The 26,342-nt window shown below is 50.8% G+C and overlaps 1 protein-coding gene across 2 annotated transcripts in view; it reads left to right on the forward strand.

The window, feature by feature from the left end:
- Positions 1–26,342, forward strand: part of GRIK3 (glutamate ionotropic receptor kainate type subunit 3) — a 229,115-nt gene that overhangs the window by 146,358 nt on the left and 56,415 nt on the right. For both annotated transcript variants that reach the window (XM_019658746.1, XM_019658736.1), the window contains exons 3-7: positions 9,744–10,001; positions 14,629–14,810; positions 17,145–17,198; positions 24,095–24,268; positions 24,950–25,093. In XM_019658746.1, the coding sequence (XP_019514291.1) occupies positions 9,744–10,001; positions 14,629–14,810; positions 17,145–17,198; positions 24,095–24,268; positions 24,950–25,093 (812 nt within the window). The remainder of the gene's footprint in view (positions 1–9,743; positions 10,002–14,628; positions 14,811–17,144; positions 17,199–24,094; positions 24,269–24,949; positions 25,094–26,342) is intronic.

Genomic DNA, 26,342 nt, shown 5'->3' on the forward strand with positions numbered 1-26,342 from the left:
ATATATATATATATATTTAATTCAAATTTAACATAAAAGCTTAGATAACTCTGGGAATAACACCCATAGAAACCTAGAGAGCTCCACGGAACTTCATTTAAAAATCTCAGGCCTAGTGACTCTCATTCCCAGGGAATACTAAAGTCATCCTTCCTATAATATGCTATCATAGTCCCTTGCTTTTCTTCTTCAAGGCTCTTATCACATTTGTAGTTAAATAATTGTGTGTGTTTAATGTCTTTCCCCTTCTCTCCAACACTACTGAAAGGAAGGCTCTCTCTAGTTAACCAATACAGCCCTGGCACCTAAAGACTGGTGTATAGTAAGTGCTCCTTTGAATGACTCAATGAGTGAATGGTGTGAGGATGGGGCATGGGAGTCTGAGCATAATTGTCTAAGACCCCTGTCAGTTGAGCTTAGGAACAGCATCATCCATGCATCTTGGAAAAACTGAGTCCCATCCACAGGGGCCCTTGGTGTCTCTAAGGGGTTCCAAGTAGCTAATTAAAGACTCCTGGGCTCCTAGGTGCAGACCTGGCAAGGTGCTACCCTCTGCTGGCTCTGTTTTCCAACACTATGGGTAAACACTTCAGTGCAGAAAAGCAGCTGAGCTTGGGCTTGCAGCCAGGACTGCCTGGACTTGCACCCTGTCCGCTCTGATATTAGTGTGTGACCTTGGACAATATGTGCCTCAGTTTTCTCATCTACAAAATGGGTATGCTTTTTTGAAGTGCTTAGAACAGCATCTAGCACATCTGAAGTACCATATTGGACTTTGTTTCTTACATTGGCTGACTTGCTTTCCACATGTTGAGCCATCAAGTCATGGGCCTCACACCTACAGGCACTTTCCCACTGCTGGCCCTTGTCCCTTCCACTCGGCTTCTCCTTGCCTTGTGCACTGAAGGTCGGCGTGTCCTTGACATTGAACATAGCTAACACTGACATTTTTGAGGCCACTGCCCTGAGTCTCAGAGCCAGCGTGCACCCAGACTAAAGGCACCCCACCCTCTAGCCACCCCACCCTAGCAGCTTTAAAGAGTGGTCTGTCCATCATCCTTTTCCCATGCTGGCATGCCTTCCCTGCCCACGTCCTCCCCGCTCTCTCCTCAACATGCCCTGCAGCCAACACTGTGCAGTCAGGTATCTACCTCCCCGCTGAGAGTCCATGCTGGCACCCAACCTCTGCCCAGCCTTGTCCATCTAGAAAATGACTGAACTCAACCAAAACTGCTCAGTAAAAAGATCAGAACACAGAACAAACACCTAGAGTCAGAACACAGAGGCCCACGTGGGCAGAACCACCCCTAAAGAGCTAGGCTGAGTCTTCTATCCATTTTTTCTAAAAACCACTAAAATAATACAATGACTTTCTAGTGGTGCACTTGCAAATCAGTGCAGGGACCTTCTCCAGCCAGCAGTGAGCCCAGACAGAACTTCAGAGCCGTCCAAGTCACTTCCTCCACTAGAAAGTTACGGTCCTTCATTTGTGGAACCACCCAGTGATGGGTGAGCAGGCCTGAAATGGAAACACCCAGCTCTGGAAGTCCAGCCAGACTGGTCCAAGCGATCAAAGCCACAGCCCCTCCCCACCCTACACCAGGTCACATGACTTGTTTGCTTAAAACCCTGGATGGTATGTCCCATCTCCTTTCCCTGAATCATCATTAGAGCCCATGAGGGCCTGTCCAGTCTAGCCCCAGTGTGACCGTCCAGCTACATTTGTGCCACTCACTCCCTCAGCCTCTGGGTATTAGCCATACCTACCATTCCCAGGGTGCCGTGCTTCCTCCCACCTCAGGGCTTTTGCACATGCTGTGCCCTCTGCTTGTAACTTCCTTACCCTTGTAAATTCCACCTCTGCCCTGCCCTTTGTTTGGCTAACTCATCCTTCTCAGGGGAGCCCTCCCAGAGTCCCCAGTTATGGTCAGGTCTTCCTGCTTCTATCTTATAGCACTCTGGACTTTTCCTTCACAGCTCTGAACCCTGGGATGTGTGTGATTATGTGAATATTGCCTCTCTTCTGCCCTTTCCCTTTTCTTTGCTGTACTATGGAACCATTGTCCTGATTGCTGGTACCATGATAGTTTTGCCTGGTTTTGAAATTTACATAAATAGAATACCAGTGTGTATTTTTTTGAGTCTTGCTTCTTCCCCCCTACCATATATCTGTGAGGTTCACTTACGTTGTTGAATATAACAGTAGTCTATTGTTCTTCATGGTTGTGTAGCATTCCATTATGTGAATATACCACAATTTTTCAAAATCAAAAATTACTGTTGGACATCTGAGTTGTTTCTATTTAGGGCCATAGAATAGTGCTGCTATGAACATTCTTATAAATGTCTTTTGGTGCACAAATGTGCACATTTTTTGTTGGGTATATACCTAAGAGTGGAAGTGTGAGGTCACAGGATGTGTGTATGTTCAGCCAAACGGTTTTCCCAAGTTGCGAAACTGCCCAGTGATGGGTGAGCAGGCCTGAGACGGAAACGCCCAGCTCTGAAAGTCCAGCCAGATGGGCCCAAATAATCAAAAGGTTTTCCCACACCAATTTGCACTCCCTCCAGCAATGGATGGCACTTGGCAGTGGCTCCGCATCTTTACTAGCTCTTGGTAGAATCAGTTTTATTTTAATTTTGGCCATTTTGGTGGTTTATGTAGCGGGCGTCTCTGTTGTGGTTTTATTCTGTGTTTCCCTGATGACCAGAGAGGTTGAGCATCTTTTCATATGTTAATAAATCATTGGAATCTTCTCCTTCCTGGAATGCCTTTTGGAGCCTTTCAACCACTTTTAAAAATTGAGTTGCTTGTCACTGTCTTGTTGATTTGCAGGAGTCTTTTATATATTCTGGATAAGAACCCTTGGTTGGATACATACAATGCATATATCTATTGCAGTTGAGTTTGCCCTTTCACTCTCTTAGTAGTATCTTTTAAGGAGCAAAGTTCTTAATTTAAAGAAGCCCAGTTTATCCATATTTTCCATTATGGTTAATGCCTTTTGTGTTCTGTTTTTATCTATCCTAAGGTCATGAAGATATTCTCCTATGTTCTCTTCTGGAAACTATTGTTTTATCTTTCACGTTTTGCTCTATGATCTATCTCAAATCGATTTTCTATGTACGGTAGGAGGTATGGGTTGAGGTTAATTTTTTTTTTCTACACAATGCTGGTGGGAGTGAAAACTGGTTCAGCTTCTCAGGAGAACTGCTTGGAAGTATCTATACAAGCTAAATGCATGCCTACCAGAATGTTCCTAGCCACTTTGTTGATAATCACCAAAAGTTGGAAATAAATCAAAGGCCCATCAACTGCAAAGTGGATAGACTGGAGTACAGTTAGTCACACAATGAAATTTGAACCAGCAATAAAAAAGAACAAACTCTTGCTACGTACAACATCATGGATGAACCTCACAGACATCATGCTGAGTGAATAAACAGAGGTGGCCTCTGCAGGAGGGAGTAGTATGCAGTGGGTATTAACCTGCAAGGGGAAGAGAGAACCTTCTTGGGTGTTGGAAGTGTTCTATAGCTTGATCCATGTAGCAGTTACCTGAGTGCAGTTCTACGTAAAAATTCATAAAAGCCTGTGCTTAAAAATGAATGCCCTTTCCAGTATCATGTTACATCTCAATTAAAAAATGTTAAGCAGCTCCTCTCTGCCATCGTTCCCCCTTAATGTCCCTATGATAATTTACCAAAGACGTGCCAACCATGCTGTGGTTGGAAGCCCCACTGTCTGACCCTGGAGACATTTCTGCTGTTGGATCATGCTCTCCGTTGGGCACCCTCCATCTTTTGGGAGCCCCGTGTTCTGTGATCTTTCTTTTTCTTTTTGATCTTTGTGGTTTTTTTTAATTCTCAGGAGCATCAACAGGACTCTTCCGGTGGGACGGGGGTTGAACTTGGGCCTAATTCTAATTAACCCGATGATAATTCATTTTCTCTAGGCAGAGGTTCCCGTCACCACTCCCTTTCACACCAGCTGGACCCAGTCACCTTGGGCCGTGTTGGGTGTGGGGGTGCAGAGGCATGGAGCCTGGCACTGCCAGCCCTGCCAGCTCCGGTTGAGTTAGTTCCTTTCCTCCACATGAGACCCAGGAGGCGTTTCCCAATTAAAAGAGCCTTTCACTTACTGTCTTTACTATTAAATGTTTTTTCGAAAAATTAAAAAGATGAGTGACTGCCAGGCGGTGCCTGAGCCAGGATCCAGAGAGCGCTGGTGTTTTCTTCCAAGCCTGACCAGAGCAGGCCTGGAATCGACCCAGCACTCCCCACGCTCCTCTGCCTTCACTCATTCTCTAGGCTGCTCAATTCCTTTTAAGACACAAATTGATTGGGATAATTTTTGCTATAACTACAATTGCCATGGAAAGGGAATGGGGGGAACTGCATTCAGACTGTGGACTCCTGCAATGTCTATGAACCATTGAGTTGCTGTAAAATGACCAGAAAGTGGATGCAAAATTGAAGCCACAAATAACGTAATTACTGCAGTGTGCGCTCAGGGCTGCCAGAACAAGGGTTGGCTGCTGCCCTGGAAACATCTGGAGATAAAGCTGCTGCTTCTGCTGCTGCTGCTGCTGCTGCTGCTGCTGCTTTAACCCCTGTCCTGGTCCCTTTGGGGAAACAGTGTTCTTCCAGACTGGAAGATCATCAGAGGGTGGAAGGAACATGGAAGGGACAGGAAAAGGGATATGGAGAGAAGCCAAGGAGAAGAAATAGGTGAATGACAGGAGTGATGCCTCCTGCCACCCAACAGTGAGATCTAATCACTGCATCTCTGGCAGAATGAAACCCAGTGTGATCATCATTATCATATCACCACCACTGTCACTGCTATCACCACCAGTGCACCATCACCACAATCACTGTCATCACCATCAACACCATCACCTCCGCTCTTCACATCGTCAGCATCACCACCCCTCCTGTCACTATCTCTGTCACTGCCGTGACAGCAACATCTTCATCATCATCAATCTTATCATCACCAACATCACCGTCATTCCCACTGTCATCATCACTGTTAGAGTCATGGCGTTGGCACTTCATCATTGCCAATCTTATCAACACCATCAAAATTGTTATCACCTCCATTCAAATCCGTGCCAAAGTCACCACCCCTGCTGTCATTGTCACCGTCGCTGTCATGGCATCAGCATCTTCATCATCACCAACCTCATCAACACCAACATCATCACCACCATTACTGTCATCACCACCAACATTATTATCACCTCCTCATTCATCAACACTTATATCACCATCATCAATTCTACCATTATCATCACCATTACTGTCATGACATTGACATATTTATTGTCATCAACCCCATCATCACCATCCCATCATTATGTCACAACATCAACATTATCATCAATTCCGCCCTCATCAATGCCATCACCAGGATCATAAATAGCCCCACAATACGGTCTTCACTGTTACAACTATCATTACAGTTACCTTTACCATTATCCCCACAATCGATGTCAAAATCTAAATTACTTCCATCAAGATCATTCTTACAATTTTCCACGTCTTCATAATTTGTGATTGGTCCACACTCCCCTGCCTCAGCCAAACAGGATACCCAGACCTCCGGCCTGGTAAGAAGGCCATGACCCAGGAAGTTGGGCTAGGTGGCGGTAGAGGTGCCAGGGCAGCATTTGCCTGCATGCTTAAAGGCCTAGGTCAAAGGGGAAAATCCAAAATACAGATTCTTGAAGGTGGTAGTGGGAGGGAATGAGACACACAAGTCATTTGACTAAGTCATTCATCGGAAGGTCCTAGAGGGAAACGAGAAAGAGTAGAAACAGGAGATGATGGTATTGAAACCAGGGATGTCAGCAGACAGCTAGAAGGTTCAAAACAGAGGTAGGAGGTAGAGCATGAGAGAAACCTACAGCTTTTATTGGGTGCTCATGGCCTCTGGCTTGGGCAAGAAGAAGTGACCAGGCCTGGATAGCTGTCACGTATTCACTGGCACCATTTCTTCCATGTTGGTATCCAGCCTCCATGGCTACGAAGTGACTCACAAGTGGCCTCTTCCTGCAGGCAGCACCTGCCCTTAAGGGGACAAAGTGATCAGAGTAGACACCCACACACTCAGACAGCAGAAGAACAGCATGAACAGTCAATGAGAGTACAGGTCAGGGACTGGCCTCCTTTGGACAAGGGCACAGAAAAGGAGAACTGTCCCTAGATTGGACAATTTTATCAACATACCCAGAGTTCCCATTTTTGAACCATTGATTATCACTGGGGTTTGTCTCACACACACAGTCACACAAAGTGTTGCCAAGGTGTCTTGACTCTAGGGTGACAATAGCAGGGACAAAGCAGTGCCTCCCTGTCTTGGCCTCTAGTCCCACAACTGCAGGGGCATCAGGAAGGCACCATGTGCCCCGCTGTGCATCCTCTTCTGCACTTGGCATTGGCCACTAAGAATCCTGGTGAGCGGGAGATGCCCTCTGTGCTGGCCCCACTGCTTCCCATACCTGGCTGTCCTGCCCCATGTTCCAGCAGATTCCTAGCAAGAACTACACCCCACCCCCACCCCAGAGTGCTGTATCTCTCACCTAGGCCATAAATGCCATTCTCTGGTTCTTGGGGGAAGTACAAATTTCAGGAAAAATAACTACTTTACATACTGTCTCCTATTCCCAGGAGCGAGGGAGGAGGAACTACATGTCAGTGGAGAAGAAAAATACTCTGAAGACCACACATTCTCACTGACTCGAAGCCATCTGTATCTTTAGATCCATTTGTTCCACCCTTAACCCAGGCAAGAGGGCCCTTTTCCCAGGGCCTGTGCTTTGGAGGTGCTACCCTCGCCCTCCTCTGGTACACATCTCCTCCCAGGAGAAGGGGGGTCAGTGGGACCAAGGAGACTTTCCCATTAGGACCCTGTGCCCTGCCCTTCTCATCATTGCTCCAAGTATGTGGAACCCTGGATTTCCTGCCCAGTTGGACCTGAACCCACCCCCAGGCCTGCATGAGCCTCATCCCCAGGCTGACCTACTGAGGGAAAGTCATGCTTCATGGTGACACTCATAGACCCTATCTAAGTCTGACCAAGGGGCAGATGTTTGCAGCGGTGTGGACAGAGCTCAGATGCTAGGTCCAGCGTGTCCACATGGAGAGTGCAAGGCCCTTTATGGTGCAGGGTGGAGCCAGTGGTCAAAGAGAAGGGGGCAGGATGGAGGCTAGTGCCACCTCTCCCCATTCCCCTGAGCATGAGAAGTCTCCATTCTCATCTGACTTTCCAGGTGGTTATATTTGTCAAGACGGAAGGAAAGGGCATATTTTATGTAACAGCTTGTTAGCTTGACTTAACAATGTTTAACTATATAGCCACATGGTATATGGGCTTCCACTTGTACTCTAGCTCGGGGCCCTGCTAATCTTAGGGATGGGCCTGCGCACGGTAGGTCATTCCCAGAGGCCCTTGGGGCATCCAGGATGCACCTGAATCCAGGGTGTATCCATGCTTAGGTGCTCTGTCTTGCCTACTCCTACACGCCTCATATGGTCATACATGTGCATGTAGTTCATTCCCATGGCCCCAGGCTGGCGCGTTTGCTGATGCTCTTCAGTTAAGGCTGTTCTGGTTGCAAGTGACAGAAAACCACTGGCTTAACTGGCTTAAACAAAAAGAGAATGTATTGGTTTATGTAACCAAAGTCCAGGGTTCCACTTGATCAGGGGCTCGTATTTCTTTCTCTCTCTTAGCTCTGCTCACCTCCACACTGACTGTGTTCACAGGCAAACACTGCACATTCTTTGTGACCACAAGGTGGCCACTGTACCTCCAGATCTTACCTCCTCCCAGGTCCACTTACAGAGGGAAAATGCTCCCTTCTCAGTGCCGCCAGGTCTCATGGCATCCCATTGGCTCCAACTGGTCACATGACCATTCTGTAAACCAATGGCTGTGGCCTGAGGGAGGTCAGTGAACAGTCAGCCTAGATGCTAATTCACTTACCCACTCCTCATGGGTTGGGAGTAGAAAAGGCAGTGGAGCCCGAAGGGAAAGTAGAGATAGTTACCAGAAGACAGGGCAGTGGCTCTTGGGAAGTCCTCCCCTTGATGCCCCGAGAGGTCCATTTTATGGTTCTTTTAGGCACAATCCCTGTATGATCCTACATCCCTCTTTGAGTCCCAACTGCCCTGGGTCTGCTCATTTCATGCCATGATCTGCCCACTGATGTTTGACCTTCCCAGAAGCATCTGCTGTCTGAACCGCCTGAGTCCTTGGGCCTCCCCCAACAATTTGAAGGCAGAGATTCAGCACTCATTCTCTCAGCAGATGTTGATTAAGCACCTGCTGAGACCATGTACTGTTTGAGGCACTGTGGATACAGCAATAAACAACATAGATCAAGCCCTTGCCTCCTTGGAGCTTACTTTCTAGTAGGAGGAGAAAGTCAGCAAATGAATAAGACTTCCATGGTTATTTAATAAATAGAAAGAAAGAAGGAGCTAGAGAGAGAGAGAGAGAGAGAGAGAGAGAAGGAAAGAACATGGGGTTGAGAGAGTATGGCTGGATGGGGATTGCTATTATGGGTCGGGTAGTGATTTCTCTCTAAACAGACATGCAGGTGCAGAGACCTGAAAGAAGGGAGGGGGAGAGTCATGTGGAGATCTGAAGGAAGAGCAAGCACTCCAGTCAGACAGAAAGGACAGCAAGTGCAAAGGCCCTGTGGCAGGAGTTTCCCTAGTGTGTGTAAGGAACATCATGGAAGCTAGTGGGGCTTAAGTACTTTGAGGAAAGGAGAGAGGAAGTCAGAAAAGTAGATGGTGGGGACAGCGATTGGGAGGAGCTGCAACAAGTAGGGATTTGCTGGTTACTATTAAAGACTTTGGCTTTTACACTGAGTGAAATGGGAACCCTTGGAGCAAGAGTCATGTAATCCACTAGTTTGTAAAAGGCTCACTCTAGCTGCTGAGTGCAGAATAGATAGTAGAGATGATTACTGAGGAAGCTGGAACCAGTGAGGAGCCTTCGGCAGACATCCAAGTCAAAGATGACGGTGGCTTAAACTGGGGTAGGAATGGCGAGAAGTGGTCAGATTCTGATATATTTAGAAGGTGAAGCAACAGGAGTTGATGATGGATTGGGATGTGGGATACGAGAGAATGAGAAGAGCCAAGACAAAACCAGGGTTTCGGGCATAAGGCACTGAGACAGTGGAGCTGCCATTTACCGAGATAGGGGAGGCTTGGAGGAGAAGAGGGGGTTATGGTCTGAGCTACATCTTAGACATCCAAGTGGCAGTGTTGAGTGAGAGACAAAATGTACAAGTTGGATTTTAGGAAACAGGTTGGGGCTGGAGATCTTAGTTTAAGAGTCATCAGCGAGAGTCATCGGTGTTTCATTTCTCTTTGTTTCTCAAGTTCCCGCCCAGAACAGGGCATGGTGCAGAGCTGGTGATACTAGTCACGATGATGACGACGTCAAAAGTAATCATCATTTCTATTTCATGAGCGCTGCCCTGAGGGTCTTATGTGCATTATCTCATTTGACTTCCTACAATCCCACAAGGCAGGGATTATTACAACCCTGGTTTCAAAGAGATTGCCAGTCATCTACGCTCAGAAGTTCCAGTTGCTGTTTTTCCCAGGTGTTTCTGGGATCATCAAAATCATTGCCCCTTCTCATTGCCTCCAGTCCCCAGCTGCCTGATAAGACCTGGCACTGACCCCTGTACTGCCCTTCTCTCCCTCTGTTGCAGCCTGTGACCAGCTGGCACTGGGCGTGGTGGCAATCTTCGGCCCGTCACAGGGATCCTGCACCAACGCGGTCCAGTCCATCTGTAACGCCCTGGAGGTGCCCCACATCCAGCTACGCTGGAAGCACCACCCACTGGACAACAAGGACACCTTCTACGTGAACCTCTACCCTGACTATGCCTCTCTCAGCCACGCCATCCTTGACCTGGTTCAGTACCTCAAGTGGCGGTCGGCCACCGTGGTCTATGATGACAGTACAGGTGGGTGGCCAGGCCTCGCCAGGGCAGGGTTAGGGTGCAAGGGGAGAAGAGCCCTAGGATGGGGCTCTTGGCTGCTTGCCCAACTGAGCTACCCTGGGGAAAATGTCCTCACTCACACCCAAGCTTCACCCAGGCACACCGACACGGGTTCCTGTACTCAGCCCTGTGGACACCAGCCACACTCCCACCTCACTCAGCCCCAGCCCACCTCACACCTTCCCCATCCACCTACCTCCACCCCAGCAGCATGCTCAAATCTGTACTCAGCACCCTGCCAGCACTCACACTCGCACAGCCACACCTGCCTGCACTCACACTCACATGCCTCCATCCGCAGCAAACGCGTCCAGCCCTGTGCTGACTCGGAGCACAGGCTTTGAACTCAAACCGGCCAGTACATGTGTGCCAGCTCTGACGCTTACTAGCTGGGCAGCAAGGAGCTATTGCCTCTCCTCTTTCCTTCCAAAGATTCGAGTCCCAAGACATTTCTTAGCCCCACCTCTTAAGAGAGAGTGACCTTGCCAAGTCACTTAACCCATCTGGCCCCGCTCTGCCCATGCTGTCAAGTCAAGAGCTACAGCATCCAGCCTGGAAAGAGCCCTCTGGCTCTCAGCTGCCTGTGATTCAATGTCAGCTCTTGATTACCTCCTAATGGGGAGTGGGAATTGCAGGGAGAGAATCCAGCAGAAAAGACGTTCCGAAGTTATTGATTTAGCTTGAGATTCTACCGGTATCTGTTGAGGTCCTGCTGTATACCCAAAGCGCCAGACTTGAAGATTCAGGAGGGCAGGAACCCCCACCCCTCTCAGTGCCCCCAGCATGAGGTCTCTGCCATTGAGGGGCACTCCTGCCCAGCTCCAGGTCACCTCTGGTGTTTCTGCAGCCCTGTCAATTTATCTCTCTTAATATGCCACTAGAATGATTGTCTTTGAGCCTGTTTCTGCTTCCAGACTATGAGCTTTCTGTGCCTCTAGGGTTTAGGACAGGGCCTGGTACAATGTAGATGTTTTTAAATGTTTGTTGAATTAAATTGAATTGAATTGAATCGAATTGAAAATCAAGTTGAAATAAATTATAGTTAAATTTGCAGAAAAGAGTGCGTTGGGCCCTGGTAAAGAAGAGGAAATGAGGATGCAGTTACCCATATGCTTTTGAGAAGTTATTCACATTACAGGGGAGTGGGTGCCCACCCAGAAGTCGCTGGTCATTCCAGGCCATCAGAGCTAAGAATCGAGCAACATGTACTTACATTCAGGGCTAAAGGTACTTGGGAAGAGGAAGCTCTGTGGCCTTGACTAGCCTAGGCTGACTTACCGGAAGAGAGAGACATGAGCTTGGACTTGAGGATGGATGGACAGGGAGAGGCGTCGTGAGGGCACTACAGGAGGAGGGAACAGCATGAGCAAAAATGCGGAGGTGGGACTGGGCATGACAGTCTTATCAAGAGGACGGCCTAGCTGGAAGAGAGGATTCAAGTATGATAGGAGCCAGAGGGATTTTTCTTAATGTGACTGGTGCCCCTTATCAGGGAGGGAAACCTGTCTCAGAACCTTCCAGCTCTTTGAATGTGCCTACTACCTTGAGCACGGTCCAATGGGAATGGGATATCCGCTGACTGACTCCTCTCAAACTTGAGTCATCTCTTGGGACTGACACATTGCCACCTAAACAAAATCATGGTTCTCTTAGCATGCTAGAAGGGGGTATACCAGTTACCTATTTTTACAATACAGATTGTAAAACTCATGATGGGTCTCTAATTTTCACCCTATTGTTAGCATGCTGCAAAACTCCGGGAGGGTCACTTAACCTCTCTCCGCCTCAGTTTCCTTATCTGTAACATTGGAACAAAAGTCCCTAATCTGCATGCTTTCTAGGACAGGGAGATGGTTAAGTTGGGTAATGAATGCAGAAGTGCTTTGTAAGTGAAAAGCCTGATTCCAGCAACATGATTCACTGCAGATATTTTGAGAGAGATTGATTAGGAAAGCAGCCAGGAAGGAGAGCTCATCTCGGGCAAACAAAAGAGCCGAGTCTTCTGTTGGGGTTGGTCGAGAAGAGCCTCTGGTCTCCTTGGGGAATACACTGATGAGAAGGAGGTCTGACATTTGCTGCTGGAGAATGTGGGTCACCATATATTACACTTGGCTCAGAGGAAGGCTGTGGTGGCCTCTGCTCCGGCAACCAGGCTGTCCCTGTCCTCATGTCCTGGGTCCCCAAAGCCCATATGCCTGCTGATGCTGTGCGTGAGTCTGAAAACCGAGCAAGAGGGAGCAAAGTGTGCACTCAGGGCCTTGTGGGACAGCAGGTGTGAGTGGGAAGCATCATTCTGCCAAACTAAGAATTTCTGAAATTAGTTTGGGGAGGGGGCTAAGCCTGGGTGTGTGTTTGGGGGGAGCTTGTGGTCCCTCACTCCTCTGCTAAGGTCCACTGATATCCTTGTGCTCTTCCCCATCAAGTCTGTTTTTAGGAAACACTGGGCCCCTGTCGATCCAGCCATTCGGGACTCTAGAGCCCTTTCCCAGCACAGTCACCTGGGTCTGAGACCTTCCAGGAGACCAGGGCTTCCTGATGCCCACAGCTGTGGCAGGGCTTGCTTGGGAGGTCTTTGGAAGGCTTAGGTCCCAAGCTCACACCTCTGTCCTCCCCAAGCAGAGTGAAATGAATGACATCAGTCAGATTGCTTTCCTGACTTCCAGACCTCAGGAATGGGGGTGAGGCTAGACAGACAGACCCAGACATGTATACCAGAAATGGCTTTGGAAACAGAGGCTCTCTGTTTGGAAGGCTTCTGAACTGGGCTGTCTGTGTTGGGGACTCTGTCTAGGTAGTTGATTGCAAACTTTAATCTAGTACAAACTAGTTTAAGTAAAAAAAAAACAGTGGGGGAAGGGATTTTGTTGGCAGCCTTAATGTAAAGTTAAGGAGTAATTTTGCCTTCAGGTACTGTTTGATCCAGAGGCTCAAAGAAGTATCTTCAGGACTTTTTTTCTGTTTGGCCTCTCTGACTTCTGCCCTGTTGGAATCTTTCTCAGTTCTATGTGATGACCCCCCAGGCTTTCTTCCTCCCTACTGGGAGTTAAATGGAAAAGGAGGTACATCTTACCAGTTGCTCTAGCACAGTTTCTGGAAGTCACCTTGATAGGACCAGTTGGTGTCACCTATCCCTCTCGAAGCCCATACCTATACCCGACTGACTAGGCTGGGGCCACATGCTGTGCCTTTGCAGCTGGGAATGGATCCTTCTTGAGTCATATGGACTGAAAGAGGGGGATGAATTGTTCCCCAGAGGAAAATCAGTATTGTTAGTGGGGAGTGGAGCATGGCCAAGTGCAGTGCAGCCAGGATGCACATGCCACCAGCCCTGAGTATGAGCAAGGAGCCCAGCAGGTTGGGGAATGGCCTGTTTGCCCCCCTCCGACCCCAACCCTCAGCCCCATGCTGGCTCAGCCTCTCCCTGCAGTCAGGTCGGGGCAGAGAGAGCAGCCAACAGGCTTGCTTCCAGGCTAAGCAGAGAGATGTGAGCAAGAATGGACCTTGAAATAGGGATGGAAATGAACTTAATTAGACCTAAGCAATCCATTTGTCTCCAGGAAATGACATTTAGTTTTCCCTGGAAGTCCCCAGATTAAGTGGTTTTGCAAAATGCTAAGGTGGAGGATGGATTTTTCGTTGTGGGGAGAAAAAAACAGTAAGTCAATTGCATTATGGAAATTTGTGTTGAGCACCACTTAAGTGCCAGACCTTGTGCTAGGGGAGTGTGGGACCCAGCCCCTGTTGTTAGGGAGCTTGGGACAGGGAGAGAGGAGTGAGATGAGGACAGAGGAGGTCAGTACTGAGGGAGGAGACCCCCGAGTTGGAAGAGGTCTGGGAGTGGGGAGATCTTGTCTGGACAGAGCAGTAGGGGTAGGCTTCCTGGAGGAGGCGGTTGTACTGAGCCTGGAAGAATGGGTAAAGTTACGTGAGCAGCCAGCGCTTGGGGTTGGGGGTGGAGGCTCCGCACAGATACCACCTGACTTTACCCAGCCCAACAGTGGGTACAGTTGAGCCTGGAGCCGCCACTTGTACCCACATCCTGGAAGCAGGCTGCTAGGGATGTTTAGGAAGATCATGTCCCATGCCTCACAATGTTACAGGGGCTGAGGGGTGAAGAGGTTTTGGCCTCTGGTTCAGTTTCCATAAGTTCCTATACCCATTCTGGGTTGGAGAGGAGCAAGTGGGAATTTGCTCTCTGTGTATGCCTACTTTTGAACCTACATGTGTACATGTATCTGTAGACACACACCTTTATCTACATGTGTACACATGTGTTTATTAGCCCAAGTATGTGCCCGGCCTGTATCAACATGCATGTGCGTGTAATCATGTTTGTACGCGCACACACATCTATGTGCACGTGCAGGTGTGTACAGCTGGGTGCACGTGTCTGTGCCTGAGTGTGCGGGTGCCTGTGTCTGGACACGTGTCTCTGTGCCCGTGCACATATCTCCATGTGCCACGCATGTGTGTCCATGTGTGTCTGCAGACCTGTGGGAACAGGTATGTGTATGCACGTGAGTCTGCAGGTGCCTGTGGCTGTGTACACACGTGTGCACACGTGTGTCTTTTGTGCCCCGGGGCCTCTCAGGGCTCATCCGACTGCAGGAGCTCATCATGGCGCCATCGAGATACAACATCCGCCTGAAGATCCGCCAGCTCCCGCTGGACTCGGACGACTCGCGCCCTCTGCTCAAGGAGATGAAGCGAGGCCGGGAGTTCCGCATCATCTTTGACTGCAGCCACACCATGGCTGCCCAGATTCTCAAGCAGGTGTGTGAGGGCTGGCCAGCGGGAGGGGTGCTTGGGATCTGCCTGCCACTTCTCCCGCCACCCCGTCCCCAAATCCAGGCATGCTGTCACCCGGGTCTCAGTTTGACCCCCACTGTGCCTCTTTCTGGCTGTATGACGTTGGGTGTTCACTTCGCCTCTCTGAGCCTCAGTTTCAGCAAAATGGACACAGTGGTCTTTACAGTCCAAATTGATGTGAGACTGGAATGAGATGAGGCGTGAGGAGCCACAGCCAAGCCAGGTGCATGGAGGGTACTGAGTAAATGCAGGTTTCCACGCTACCTCTGTGCAGGTTGCAGGTGGGAGGCAGGGGCTGCCAAGAGGGGCCTGAAGCCACACAGGACAGAACATTTCAGGGAGGGTGGAGAGGCCTGGGGGTCTCGGGAACAGCCCGCAGAGCTCCTCACTGCCCCTGCCAGCGACTAATCCCTGTAGCCCACGGCACTCGGTGTTACTCTCCCATTGCTAGGAGGTTTATCGAGGTTCTTCACACCCTCTGCTCAGCTCTGCAGAGACGGTGAGTGAGGAGAATGGCTCCCAGTCCTGAATGGGCCCCAGTCCCAGACACAGCCTGGCATGGCATGCTGGGCATGAGAGCCACGCTCTGCCAGCCACCTAAGAAATAAAGAGCAAAACTCCCCACAACCCCCTCCACGGGTGCCTCAGAGAAACCAAAACACTCTGATCGGAGCCAATGCTTCAGTGTAAAGGAAACAACGTGGCCCCAGAAAGCGTCCCTGGTGATTGGAGGAGGTATTCTGGGAAACCTGACACATGACCCTGTGAGATGCAGGTGGCAGGGAGGGGACACAGGGGGACACAGGGAGTGCAGGAGGAGAGCTGCTGAGTGGGAGGGGCCAGGAGCCGTTTAAAGGGGGGAGGGGCGCTCAAGTTCCAACCTCCAGTTGGCCGAGAAAGAGGGGCCCCAGGAAATGGCAGCCCCTGTCTTTTCCGAGGAAGCCTCACCCCGAGCTCCTTCACACCGTGGTTAAAAAAGCTCATTTGAGAATTCCAATCCTGCTTCTGCCAAGAGCAAGTGGCCCTGGAATCACGCCCTCCTCGGATGGAGCGAGTGGTCCCTACATTACACGATTATGGAGGATTCATTGGGTCGAGGAGAGGAGATTTTATCCTGGTGCCAGCAAACAGTCACTGAGTATGGGCAGCTTTAAAGTCTCTGTCGAGGAGTCCCACGCTCCCCCAAAATACCTTAACCCTCACCCTCCCAGCCAACTGTGTCCAGCGCATCCCCTCTTCCCAGCGTGTGTCACAATTGTAATGACAACCGGACTTGGGTTTACCGAGGAGTCACTCTGACCCATGGAAACGTAGATCCTCATTTACTGCCACCCTGGGAAGTGAGGACAGTTGTCACGCCCAGTTTACAGGCGAGGAAGCTGAGGCCCAAGAGGAAAGTCATGGGCCTGAAGCCATTGAGACTGCAAGTCAAACTTTACTGCCAGGTCTGTCTTGACTTGAAAACATCTAGAATTAAAAAATGAAGCTTCTGGGCTCAGCGAAACACTGAACTAAACAAAGGTAAGCGTGTCTGCTTACTAAGGACTTCTCTGAGCCTTTAACGTGAGGATGCAGGGTATAAATCTCCAAGACGAGGAAAGAATGCACGGCACTTTCAAAGTGTACTTGACCTAGTGACATTTTTCCCCCAGAGCACTTTGTGGGCCCAGCATTCTGAAGAACTCTGTAGAAAATGCATTATGGTCATTAGTATTATTCATTATAGGCCTCTAATGAAATACATAAAATGTATATAATGTAGGCTTCATGGTGGTATGTAGTAATTCCACAGCGGCCCCATGGCCTGCTGTGTGGTCAGCCCTTCCCAGGAGACTGAGACAGAGGGCAGACCTTCCTCCTGGGCCTCGTGGGGCTGGTGGGGCCGGGCTAGCGCACACTTCTCTCTAGAGCCTGGATGCTCTCGAGTAAAGTCAGGGCACTTGAGAAGGCATCATGGGCTGATTCCAGTAGCATCACTCTAAGTGTGGAAGGCCCCGAGATGGCGTATTAAAAAGACAAACAACTAGGCCCTGCCCAGCCTTTGGAGAGTGTGGCCCAAGAGTCTCTACCAAGTGATTTTTTTTGTTGCTCACTTTCGTGTGAAAGCCACTGCTATCTGCCGGCCAGTCATTGTCACCCTTCAGAGGGGACCTCACAGAACATCCCACTCCAAGTGGCCAGCCTCCTCTAACCTCATGCCCATCTGTCCTGCCACCCAGGCCTCACCCCTGGGGTGGCAAGGAGGCGGGGGCTGCTCAGGTATTTCCAGCAAGTTGCTGACGCTCTGCTTCCCCGCAGGCCATGGCCATGGGCATGATGACCGAGTACTACCACTTCATCTTCACCACTCTGGTAACGTACCTCCGGGTCCTGGCACGGGTCGGGGTGGGACTCCCGTGGAACAAGGTCAGCCTGGTGGGGACAGGTGCTGCCGCTAGAGGAGACCCAGGCTGGACCTGCCTTCCTAAGGCTGGAGGTGTTGCCCCAGGTAAGGGCACAGAAATGTCTTTGTGGCCCACCCACTTTGAGAAGTGACGTTGTGTTGTGACTAAGGGCAGGGACTCGAGAACCTGCCAGTGTGAATAGAAGCCCCTCGCTTACAGACTTAGGGAGGTCATTTAACCTCCCTGCCTCAGGCTCTTTCTCTGCAAAATGGGCATGGTGATGGCTTCTACCTCCTAGGATGGTTGTGGGGACTCAAGGAGTTAATCACGCAAATGCTGAGAGCAGTGCCTGATTCATGTAAAGAGCTATACAAGCCTTAGCTGCCATTATTATGCCGATCCTCTGCTCCTAGCCCACACTTTCCCATGCATGTCTCAAGCCTCTCACCGCAGCAATGGCCACTTTGCATTCTTGTAGTATCCACACTGAAGTGTGCCCACTCACTGTCAGCCAGGCCAGCCCACCTGCAGGCTCCAGATGGGTCCTGTCCAAACACTGAGAACATTTAGGGCCATTTAAACCCATTAGGATAATTAGTTGTGGCCTGAGATCAGCAGAATAAAGAGATCCCAGTGCCAAAGGGACACCAGCACCCAGACGCCCTGCTTTGGAGCCAGACGCCTTCTGACCTCACTGGGGCTCTGGGTGGACCCTTTCACCCAGCCTAGGTCTGGGGCAAGTGACAGCATCACTAATCACCCTGTTGCTGAAACAAGCTCCTGCAGTCTGCATCAGCCCTGCAGACCCCTGTATTCCTCCATTCGTCTAGCACCAGTTCACATTCCTCCCCCAGCCCTGTGCTCAGCTAAGTATCTCAAATGACTGGCGCTGAGGCCCTGCCCTCAGGGAGCTCACGTCCTGTCTGGCCTGCGTCTCTATGTGTAGCTCAGATGGCACACTTGAACCATCACAGGCCTGGACAGATGGCCACGGGGCATAGTCGAAGGAGATGCCAGGTGCTGAAGGCCTAGTGGCAGGTGGGAAGTTTGAGGCAGGCTTTACAGGAAAGCAGATGCTTGGACTGGGCCTGAAAGGATCAGTAGGAGTTCACCAAGGAGCGCGAGGAAGGGTGTGCCACGTAGAAGGAACAGCGTGAGCAAAGGCCAACAGGCCGGTTAGCTCTTCAGTGGAGGGCTGGAGTTGACTCACTCTGGCTGATGGCGAGAGCTGATTGTGTTCATCTCATGTCGCCTCTGCCACATCTCACCACCTCTTTCTCCAACTGTTACCTACCTTCCCCAGGTCAAACTGCTGACTGGACAAGTACCAGTCAGCATTTCTCAACAGGGCACTATATGAGCGTTTGGGGCTGGACAGTAAATTCATCATTTCAGAATGCCCTGTCCCCACCGACTTATTTTCCAGGCTTGGTGACAAATAAATAAATCCTACCCCATATTTTTAAATGTCCCCAAGGTGGGGGCTGGGTCATCAAGCAGATTGTAGAAACCACCCTTGGGACAGGTGACCACTCCTTGGCCAATCAGCAGAGGTCTGTTGATGGGAGGAGGAGGACAGTGGGCTCACAGAATCCAAGACATGACCGCTAAGCAGAGGGTGCAAGGCAGTGGGCGGTTTCTTCAGAAGTGGCAAGGACAAAATCCACACATCTTAATTCAGCCACCCTGAGTACTGCCCCTTGCCCACCCTGCCCACATCAGGGCCTGTGGTTAAGCCCTCCCTGGGCCTTGTTCCCAATTCTAGCTCCAAACAATCAATTAAAACCATCTCCACCTGCCTCGTGCCTCCTTCCAAGGCCAGAGGGCTGTCCCTCAGGGAGCTGACGGAATGGCAGGGCCTGAAACTTTGGACTCACTGCCCTGAGACCTGGCCCGACCTTCCAGGCAAGACTCTGGAGAAGGCGCCACCCCAGGCCCTCCGCCTTAATGCCATTGTCCAACTGGGGTCAAGGTTGGGGTTCTTGAAGGGAGGCACAGGGCAGAACCCCGGCACCCTGGGGCCTTCCTCTACCCACAGACAGTGTCCACTTCTCTCAATTTTTTATTTCCTTAATGCAAGCATTCATTTACTCACTTATCCAGCAGCCATATACAAATGCTCTCGAGATCCCAGGTACTGAGCTAGGCACTTAGGTGGGAAGGGGTGTACAGAGATGGAGCCAACATAAAGCTCACCAGCTGGTCAGCTTCCTTCATGCATGTAAGGATCAAGGACTATGCCTGATTCACCTCTGTATCTCCAGTGCCCAAATAGTGCCTGGCATATAGCAGGTGCTCACAAATGCCTGAATGAATGACGACAATACAAAGTAGAAAGGAAACAAATTATCAACATCTTTGTCATAGCAACAGCTAAGACCACAGACTCTAGGTGCCAGTCTGTCTGCCGAGTTATAGCTGAGATTCTTCTACTTCCTTGGGCAGGTTACTTCACCTCTCTGTGCCTGGTTTCCCCGTCTATAAAACTGCACAGTAACAGTACTACCCATGGGATGGTGATGCTGTGCATTAAATATGTTCGCATCAATAAAGCACTTACAAACGTGCTTGGCATTTAGTTCTCTGTAAGCGTTAAATCAATTAATTAAATAAACCCCTGCTTATGTGCTCTGTGTGCTCAGCATCCCTCATTTCACCGACGGTCCAACTCTCCGAGGTAGGTAAGGCTTCCCCAGTTTTACAGAAAAGTAGAAACTGAGGCTCAGAGAGATCTGAAAAGAAAGGGGCCAAGCGAGAATTGTTACTGGCTGGGAGCTGTGCCGCTCCCAGCCCTCTGCTGAAGCCTGTCATACTGAGATCCTGCAGGAAGTGCCGCCCGGCCTTGTCTGGCTGGCTCTGATTCCACATAGCCAGTCTTGATGGTCCAGGCCTGGTGATTGACACTAATAGGGGCAACAGAGCCTCCGCAAATCCCAGCAGCGCCCACACTTCACAGGTTCCAAAGCCCTTTCTTCACATTGCTGATTCTTCCTCTTCGCAGAGCAGAGTTTGTGCTCCCTGTTGAATGATGGGGAAACATGGGACCAGAGAGGTTGAGGGACCTGCCCTGAGCCTCACAGCATATCAGTAATAGAGGCCTTGGCTCCTGACTTCCGGTCTTGCCCCCCACCTGTTCCAGCCCACTGCCTTTCTTCCTCGTGCCCCTCTGAGTCAGGGAGAGCAGATCCCTCCAAGGAGGCACAGCCCCTGCAATACAAACAGCTCTGCAGTGGAGTGTGGAGTGGGGAGCTAGCAGGGTATCTCCCAGTAGCCCCCCACATGTCAGGGCATCAGCTGTGTCCCCTGGGTCCTCTCCCCCAGCCCATGTCCTGCTTCCAACTCCAACTCCAGGCCCCTCCCCAGCTCTGTTGGCTTAGGAGTCTACTTGAGGATTCGGCCTCTGTGCCTCTTGGTCAGTCGTGGCTGTGTTGGGAGGGCAGTGGCACTTGATATTCATCTCCTTCCCTTTAGGAAACCCGTGTCCCCAACTCTTCACCTCTAAAAAATTCCCCAAACTTGCTTCTCCCACGCAGAAGACATTTTAATTACCCCAGCTGCCACTATCTGTTCCAGCCAGCTTTGAGCCATTCCCAGATAACCCTGCGTTAATCAGCCCCCTCCGAGGCCCTGGTATATGTCATGTGTAGGTAAAAGCCTGGAGGTGAAAAAAGAATTATAATAAATTAATAGATAAGCAATCACAATTAATGCCACTTCGCAGCAATAACAGTTATATCATGGGGAAGATATTTTCATCTGTCATTCCTTAAGGCGATGTTTTTCAAGCTTCAGCTTCTACCCAGTCAGACCCATGGGGTGCTAATGAATTAGTCTATTATGTTATGCTGAATGTTTCTAAAAGGTCCCTCGTCGATACTGAATTCAGTGTGTCAACATTTGGCATGGAGAACAGCAACTTTCTGCCAAGCAGCAAGGTTGTACACAGTTCACTGTGTGCAGCATTTGGGGTCTCAGCCTGGGGCAGTTTGGATTTAAAAAAAAAAATTGGAGCTGGACAAAGAGACCTCTTTACCAGCTCTCTGTTGTCACTGCTCTCATGTCACAGGGATGGCGCACTTGGTGCCACAGCCCTACAGCACTTTGCAGCTAAGCCCAGACTTGGGGTGATATGCAGCCACTGCGTAAGTGTCAGCAGATCAAAAGCTGCATCTGGAGATTGGAAGGGCTGGAGTCACCAGCATCCAAGCCCCAGCTGAAGCCAGAGGTGCCACCCTTCCCACTGAGTCTGGTTGGCCTCTGGTCCTCGAGTCACAGAGGCCCTAGGCAGGCGAATGCTTTGACACCTTTCAGGCCTCAGCTATAAGGTCCACACTGAACTGGAGAGCCCAGTGCAGGGGAAGAGTGAGGCGGGCCCCCACTGCGCGCGGAGCGCAGCTTCTCTTCTGTGGCCCCCACAGTTCAGTGCCGGCCCCCAACTTGCAGACCTTACTTTGAAAAACACAATCCCTCCATCTTCCCAGACTCGCCTCCTTCAAAAGTAATTTGGGTAAGATCTCTTGTTCCTGAAGCAGCCTTGTTGAGGGCCTCATTCTCCATCCAGGCAATTTACCAAACCACTTGTAACTTCCAGCCCCATAGAGATCTCCCCCTGAGAGGAGGATGTCAAGCACTAGTCTTTCCACCCCAGACTCTGCCCAGTACTGTTTAGACACCCCAGAGAGCTACTCAGCTGGCTGACCCTTATATCTGCTTTGGTTGACGAGAGTATTTTGGCTCAGGGGCTCAAAGGGGACGACAGACGCAGACACAGACAATTGTTTTCAGTGGGATAAAATCCCAGAGGCCCCAGGATAAGAACAGAAGTATCCCTGACCTACCCTGTCATGCATGTGTACAGGAGTAGTCAGGGGAAGCTTCCTGGAAGAGGTGACACTTGAGCTGAATCTCAGAGAACAGCCCACCCAAGAAGGGTTGAGAAGACAGGCGTTCCAGCCTGGGGATAGACCACAGACAAAGGCACTGACTCAGGAGGAGAAGCTGCATGATGGGGACAGGGGCCAGCGAGGAATAGGAAAAGGGGATGAAAGTAGTTTGGTGTTCCCTGGCCACAGGGAGTGGGAAATGGGAAAGGGTGGGAAGGAAGTGAGGCCAGAGGGGCCAAGAGCTTTGTAAACTATACTTAGGAATTTGCACTTTGTTCTGAGAAGGAAATAGGAGCCATTAAAATACGTTCAGCAGGTGAGTGACAGGACTGTATCTATCCTTTAGAAAGACACCTCTGAATGCCATGTGGGGAGTGACTGTAATGACGCCCAGTGGATGTGAACTGGGGCCTGGGGGGGGGCATGCATCGTTGAAGTGCCAATGGTTTGACGCTGTTCCTCCCCTGATGTGAAACTTTGAGCAAAAGACCTCACCTCGATTGAACCAAATCCACTGTGATGGTGCTGGATGTTAACCCCGATGGCTGTAGCCATGAGAGACGAGCACAGTGTCCCCAGCCACTGTCTCCCAGCATGTGATGGAGTGACTGAGTCTAGGGACCCAGGAGAGAGAATGGATTGGCGATCAGGATGGAAGGCAGCTTGGGGAGGGGAGGGTGTGGAGAAGAACAGACAGTAGATGAGGAGTTCAGACAACCACCTTAAGGCTCAGTTGTCCCACGCATGGGGGATGGGGCCCTGGAGTGTCAAAGTAATTTTGTCAAAAAGTTAAAAACATAGAATGAAACGTGTGTCAAAGACACCAGGGCACCAGTAGGATGGCAATGCTGGCTCCAAGAGCTTTGGAGGGACTGAGGATTTAGGGATTTGGCGGGGAAACGCTTAGAATAAGGCTGCTGGGTTCGATACAACATGGATTCATGTCCTACAGGGCAATAAAACCACAACCCTGGGGATTACCATTTTTATGGACAAAAATCTACTAGGGCCTGAGCCTTTAACCAATAGCTGAGAGTGAAGTCAAACCCAGGTACGTTTTCCAGGAGAATCACATAATCCTGGGCGGGCTGGTAAACCAGGTTCCCAAACAACATTGAAAGGACATGCTGCTCTCCTGCCTTATGTCCGGGTTTGGGGTCGGTGTTCTTAGCAGGATGGAGCTCTGCTCTGCCCCTCATGCTCCCACCTCCCACCCCACTGCCATCTCTCTTCCGCTGCGCACCTGGCTTCTCCCTCTGTGTCCAGCCCCTTTCCCCAGAGCTGCGGGGAGGGGCTGAAGCTGGGCTGCCCCATGTCTGAAGGCCTGTTTTCCTAGCCCTTAGGCCAGGGCCTGCCCATTGCACCAGACTGGACATGACCTGGCCCACAGACAGACAGGCTGACCTCTGGTCAGCTGCTCCTAGGAGGCAGGGGGTGAGGGGGCCCTGGCTGGTGATGTGGGGGAGGCAGGGGGTGAGGGGGCCCTGGCTGGTGATATGGGGGAGGCGGGGAGAGGACAGGGCCTGGGCAGTAGTACTCTTTGAGTCCCAAGCAGAAAAGACTTTTAAAATAGCCTCCTTTGGGAAATAAAATACCTCCTTCCACCTCCCTCTGGGTGTCTTCCACCCATCGGAGGAAATGACCATTATGATCATTATCAAGCTGCTTTGATGCTTGAGACTGGGCGCTTTATAAGAACTGCTTCACCAGGTCCTGTAAAGGAGGCACAGTCCCCATTTGGTAGGTGAAGAAACAGGCTGAGTGACTTGTCCGAGGCCTGGCAATACATGGGGTCAGCCACCAGGTGGCTGGGTGTTCGGTCACCTCCAAGTCCAGTGCTCCCGTGGGGGCTCCCACCACTGGCCTCACCTCCTGCAGGGAGCTGCAGCAGAGCTCTGGGAGCAAGTAGAGAGTGTGGAGAGGGGGCTGGCGCTTACAGTGGACACACCTTTACTTACATGAACCTCTCTCTCTCTGTCAGGATCTTTATGCGTTAGACTTGGAGCCCTACCGCTACTCGGGGGTGAACCTGACAGGGTTCCGGATCCTCAACGTGGACAACCCCCATGTCTCCGCCATCGTGGAGAAGTGGTCCATGGAGCGGCTGCAGGCGGCTCCCCGGGCAGAGTCCGGCCTGTTGGACGGAGTGATGATGGTATGGCGGCAGGGCGGGCGAAACCCAAGGGCTCCCCTATCCCTTCCTTCTTTTCTCTTTCCCTCCCTTCCTTCCTTCCTTCCTTCCTTCCTTCCTTCCTTCCTTCCTTCCTTCCTTCCTTCTTTCCCTCTTTTTCTCCCTCCCTCTCTTCCTTCCTTTCTTCCTCCCTATCACTTTCTTCTCTCCCACCACTTTCCTTCTTAAGACTTGCCATGTGTCAGCCGGATCTAAGGCTAGGAGCCAGGGACACAAAGGAATCAGACATAGTCGCACCTCAAGGGTGGGAGAACAGGCATGGAAACTGGCTACAGAGAGCTGGATAAGGACCAGTGGATCCTGAGCATGGGGGGCTTTCGGCTCTGACCGGCAGAGGCTGGGGAGGCAGGAAGGCGAAGGTGTGGGCAGGGCCTAGGCAACAGCAGGGCAGTGGGATGGGGTGGGAGGGACTGCCGGGAGGGCTGAGCTGCCGAAGGTGGGAGTCAGGTGTCTGCAGAGCAGCGGAATCCACCCAAGCCTGTCCTCTAACCAGGGGCATGAACAGGGTCACTTCTAGGACCTCATGGCCCTTTCCTCACCAGGACACTATGTGTCTTTGGTGGGGGAGGGGAAGGGGGACAGGGCGGGGTGGGCCAAGGATGCTCTAGAGCGGCTCTCAGGCAGTCCCTGGGCCGTCCCCTCCAGACTGATGCCGCCTTACTGTATGATGCCGTCCACATCGTGTCCGTGTGCTACCAGCGGGCCCCCCAGATGACTGTGAACTCCCTGCAGTGCCATCGGCACAAGGCTTGGCGCTTTGGCGGCCGCTTCATGAACTTCATCAAGGAGGTGAGTGCCCCCCGCATCCCTCACCAGGGCCATCTCCCTGGGGGCCATTCGTGCTGCAGAGCTGCAGAGTGGTCAAGGGCCCAGGTTTGGGAATCAGACAGATTTGATTTCCAATCCACACGAACTCAGGCAAGTTGCCTCACATCTCTGAGCCTCAGTTTCCTTGGGTAAAAATGAGCTTGATAGGACCAATCTTACAGGGTGATTGAGAGGCGAAATCCTTGGCACATAGCAGGTGCTCTGTGGGTGGCCGGCATTGTTGGCAGCATGCAGCATGGGCTTAAAGTACAACAGATGAGGGTCTTTGCCTCTGGCTGTGTGACCTCAGGCAGGCCCGAGGGCATTGCTGAGCATTGGTTGCCTCACCTGTACACTGGGGCACAAAGCATGCCTGCCTCATGGGGATGCTGTGAAGATGAAAGGAGACACCAGTGGAAAGTGCTTAGCACAGTACCAGCCGAGGAGGCTCAGTGAATAATAGTCAGCCCCACACTTCCTCCTCATGTCACGGGCCCATCAGTCAATTTCCCCACCTGGGACCCAGCTCTCCTGGCTCCATGACACCTGTAGAAAAGTCCCATCCGTGGAGCTGATTTCAAGGAACTGGAGAGCAGAAACCTGTCCTGTTGCCAAGAAGGTGACCATGGAAACACACAGTGCCAACTTTTAATTTCAGAGGACTCTCTCCAGCACCACTGTCCTTGTAAACTATGGATGGCAGTTTATTGTTCCCATTTTACAAATGGGGGAAGCTAAGGTCTGGGCTTGCATCCTGGCTCCATCCAACTGGCTGTGTGACTTTGGGTGAGATGACTAACTCCAATCCTGAGTTTCCCCAGCTGTAACATGGAGATAGTAAGAGTGCCTGCCCCAAAGCATTGTGGGGAAGACAGTGGGAAACTGTGCACAAAGCACCTTGCTCAGGGCTGGGCAGAGTCAACTCCCAGTAAATGGTAGATGAAGAAGGTTCAGGGGAAGATCCTGGGTCAAAGAGGGGGACCCTGTCCAGGGCAACATCAAGTGCAGTTAGGGGAACTTATCCAGGTGGGTTCTGTATAGATGATCTCTTTGTAGCAATCACAATGGACCAGAAATGAAGCCAGCTGCCTTGGGAGTTCATTTATTCAATAGATATTTGTGTGGGCCTGCTGGGTGCCAGGCACGGAGTTTAAACAGGTGAGCCCCTGCATTCACAGAGCTCACAGCCTAGGGAGGGAGGCAGGCATCAATCAAGTAATCCCATTAATGA

This window comes from Hipposideros armiger, unplaced genomic scaffold, assembly GCF_001890085.2.
Source record: "Hipposideros armiger isolate ML-2016 unplaced genomic scaffold, ASM189008v1 scaffold_10, whole genome shotgun sequence".
In the NCBI taxonomy this organism is placed as follows: Eukaryota; Metazoa; Chordata; class Mammalia; order Chiroptera; family Hipposideridae; genus Hipposideros; species Hipposideros armiger.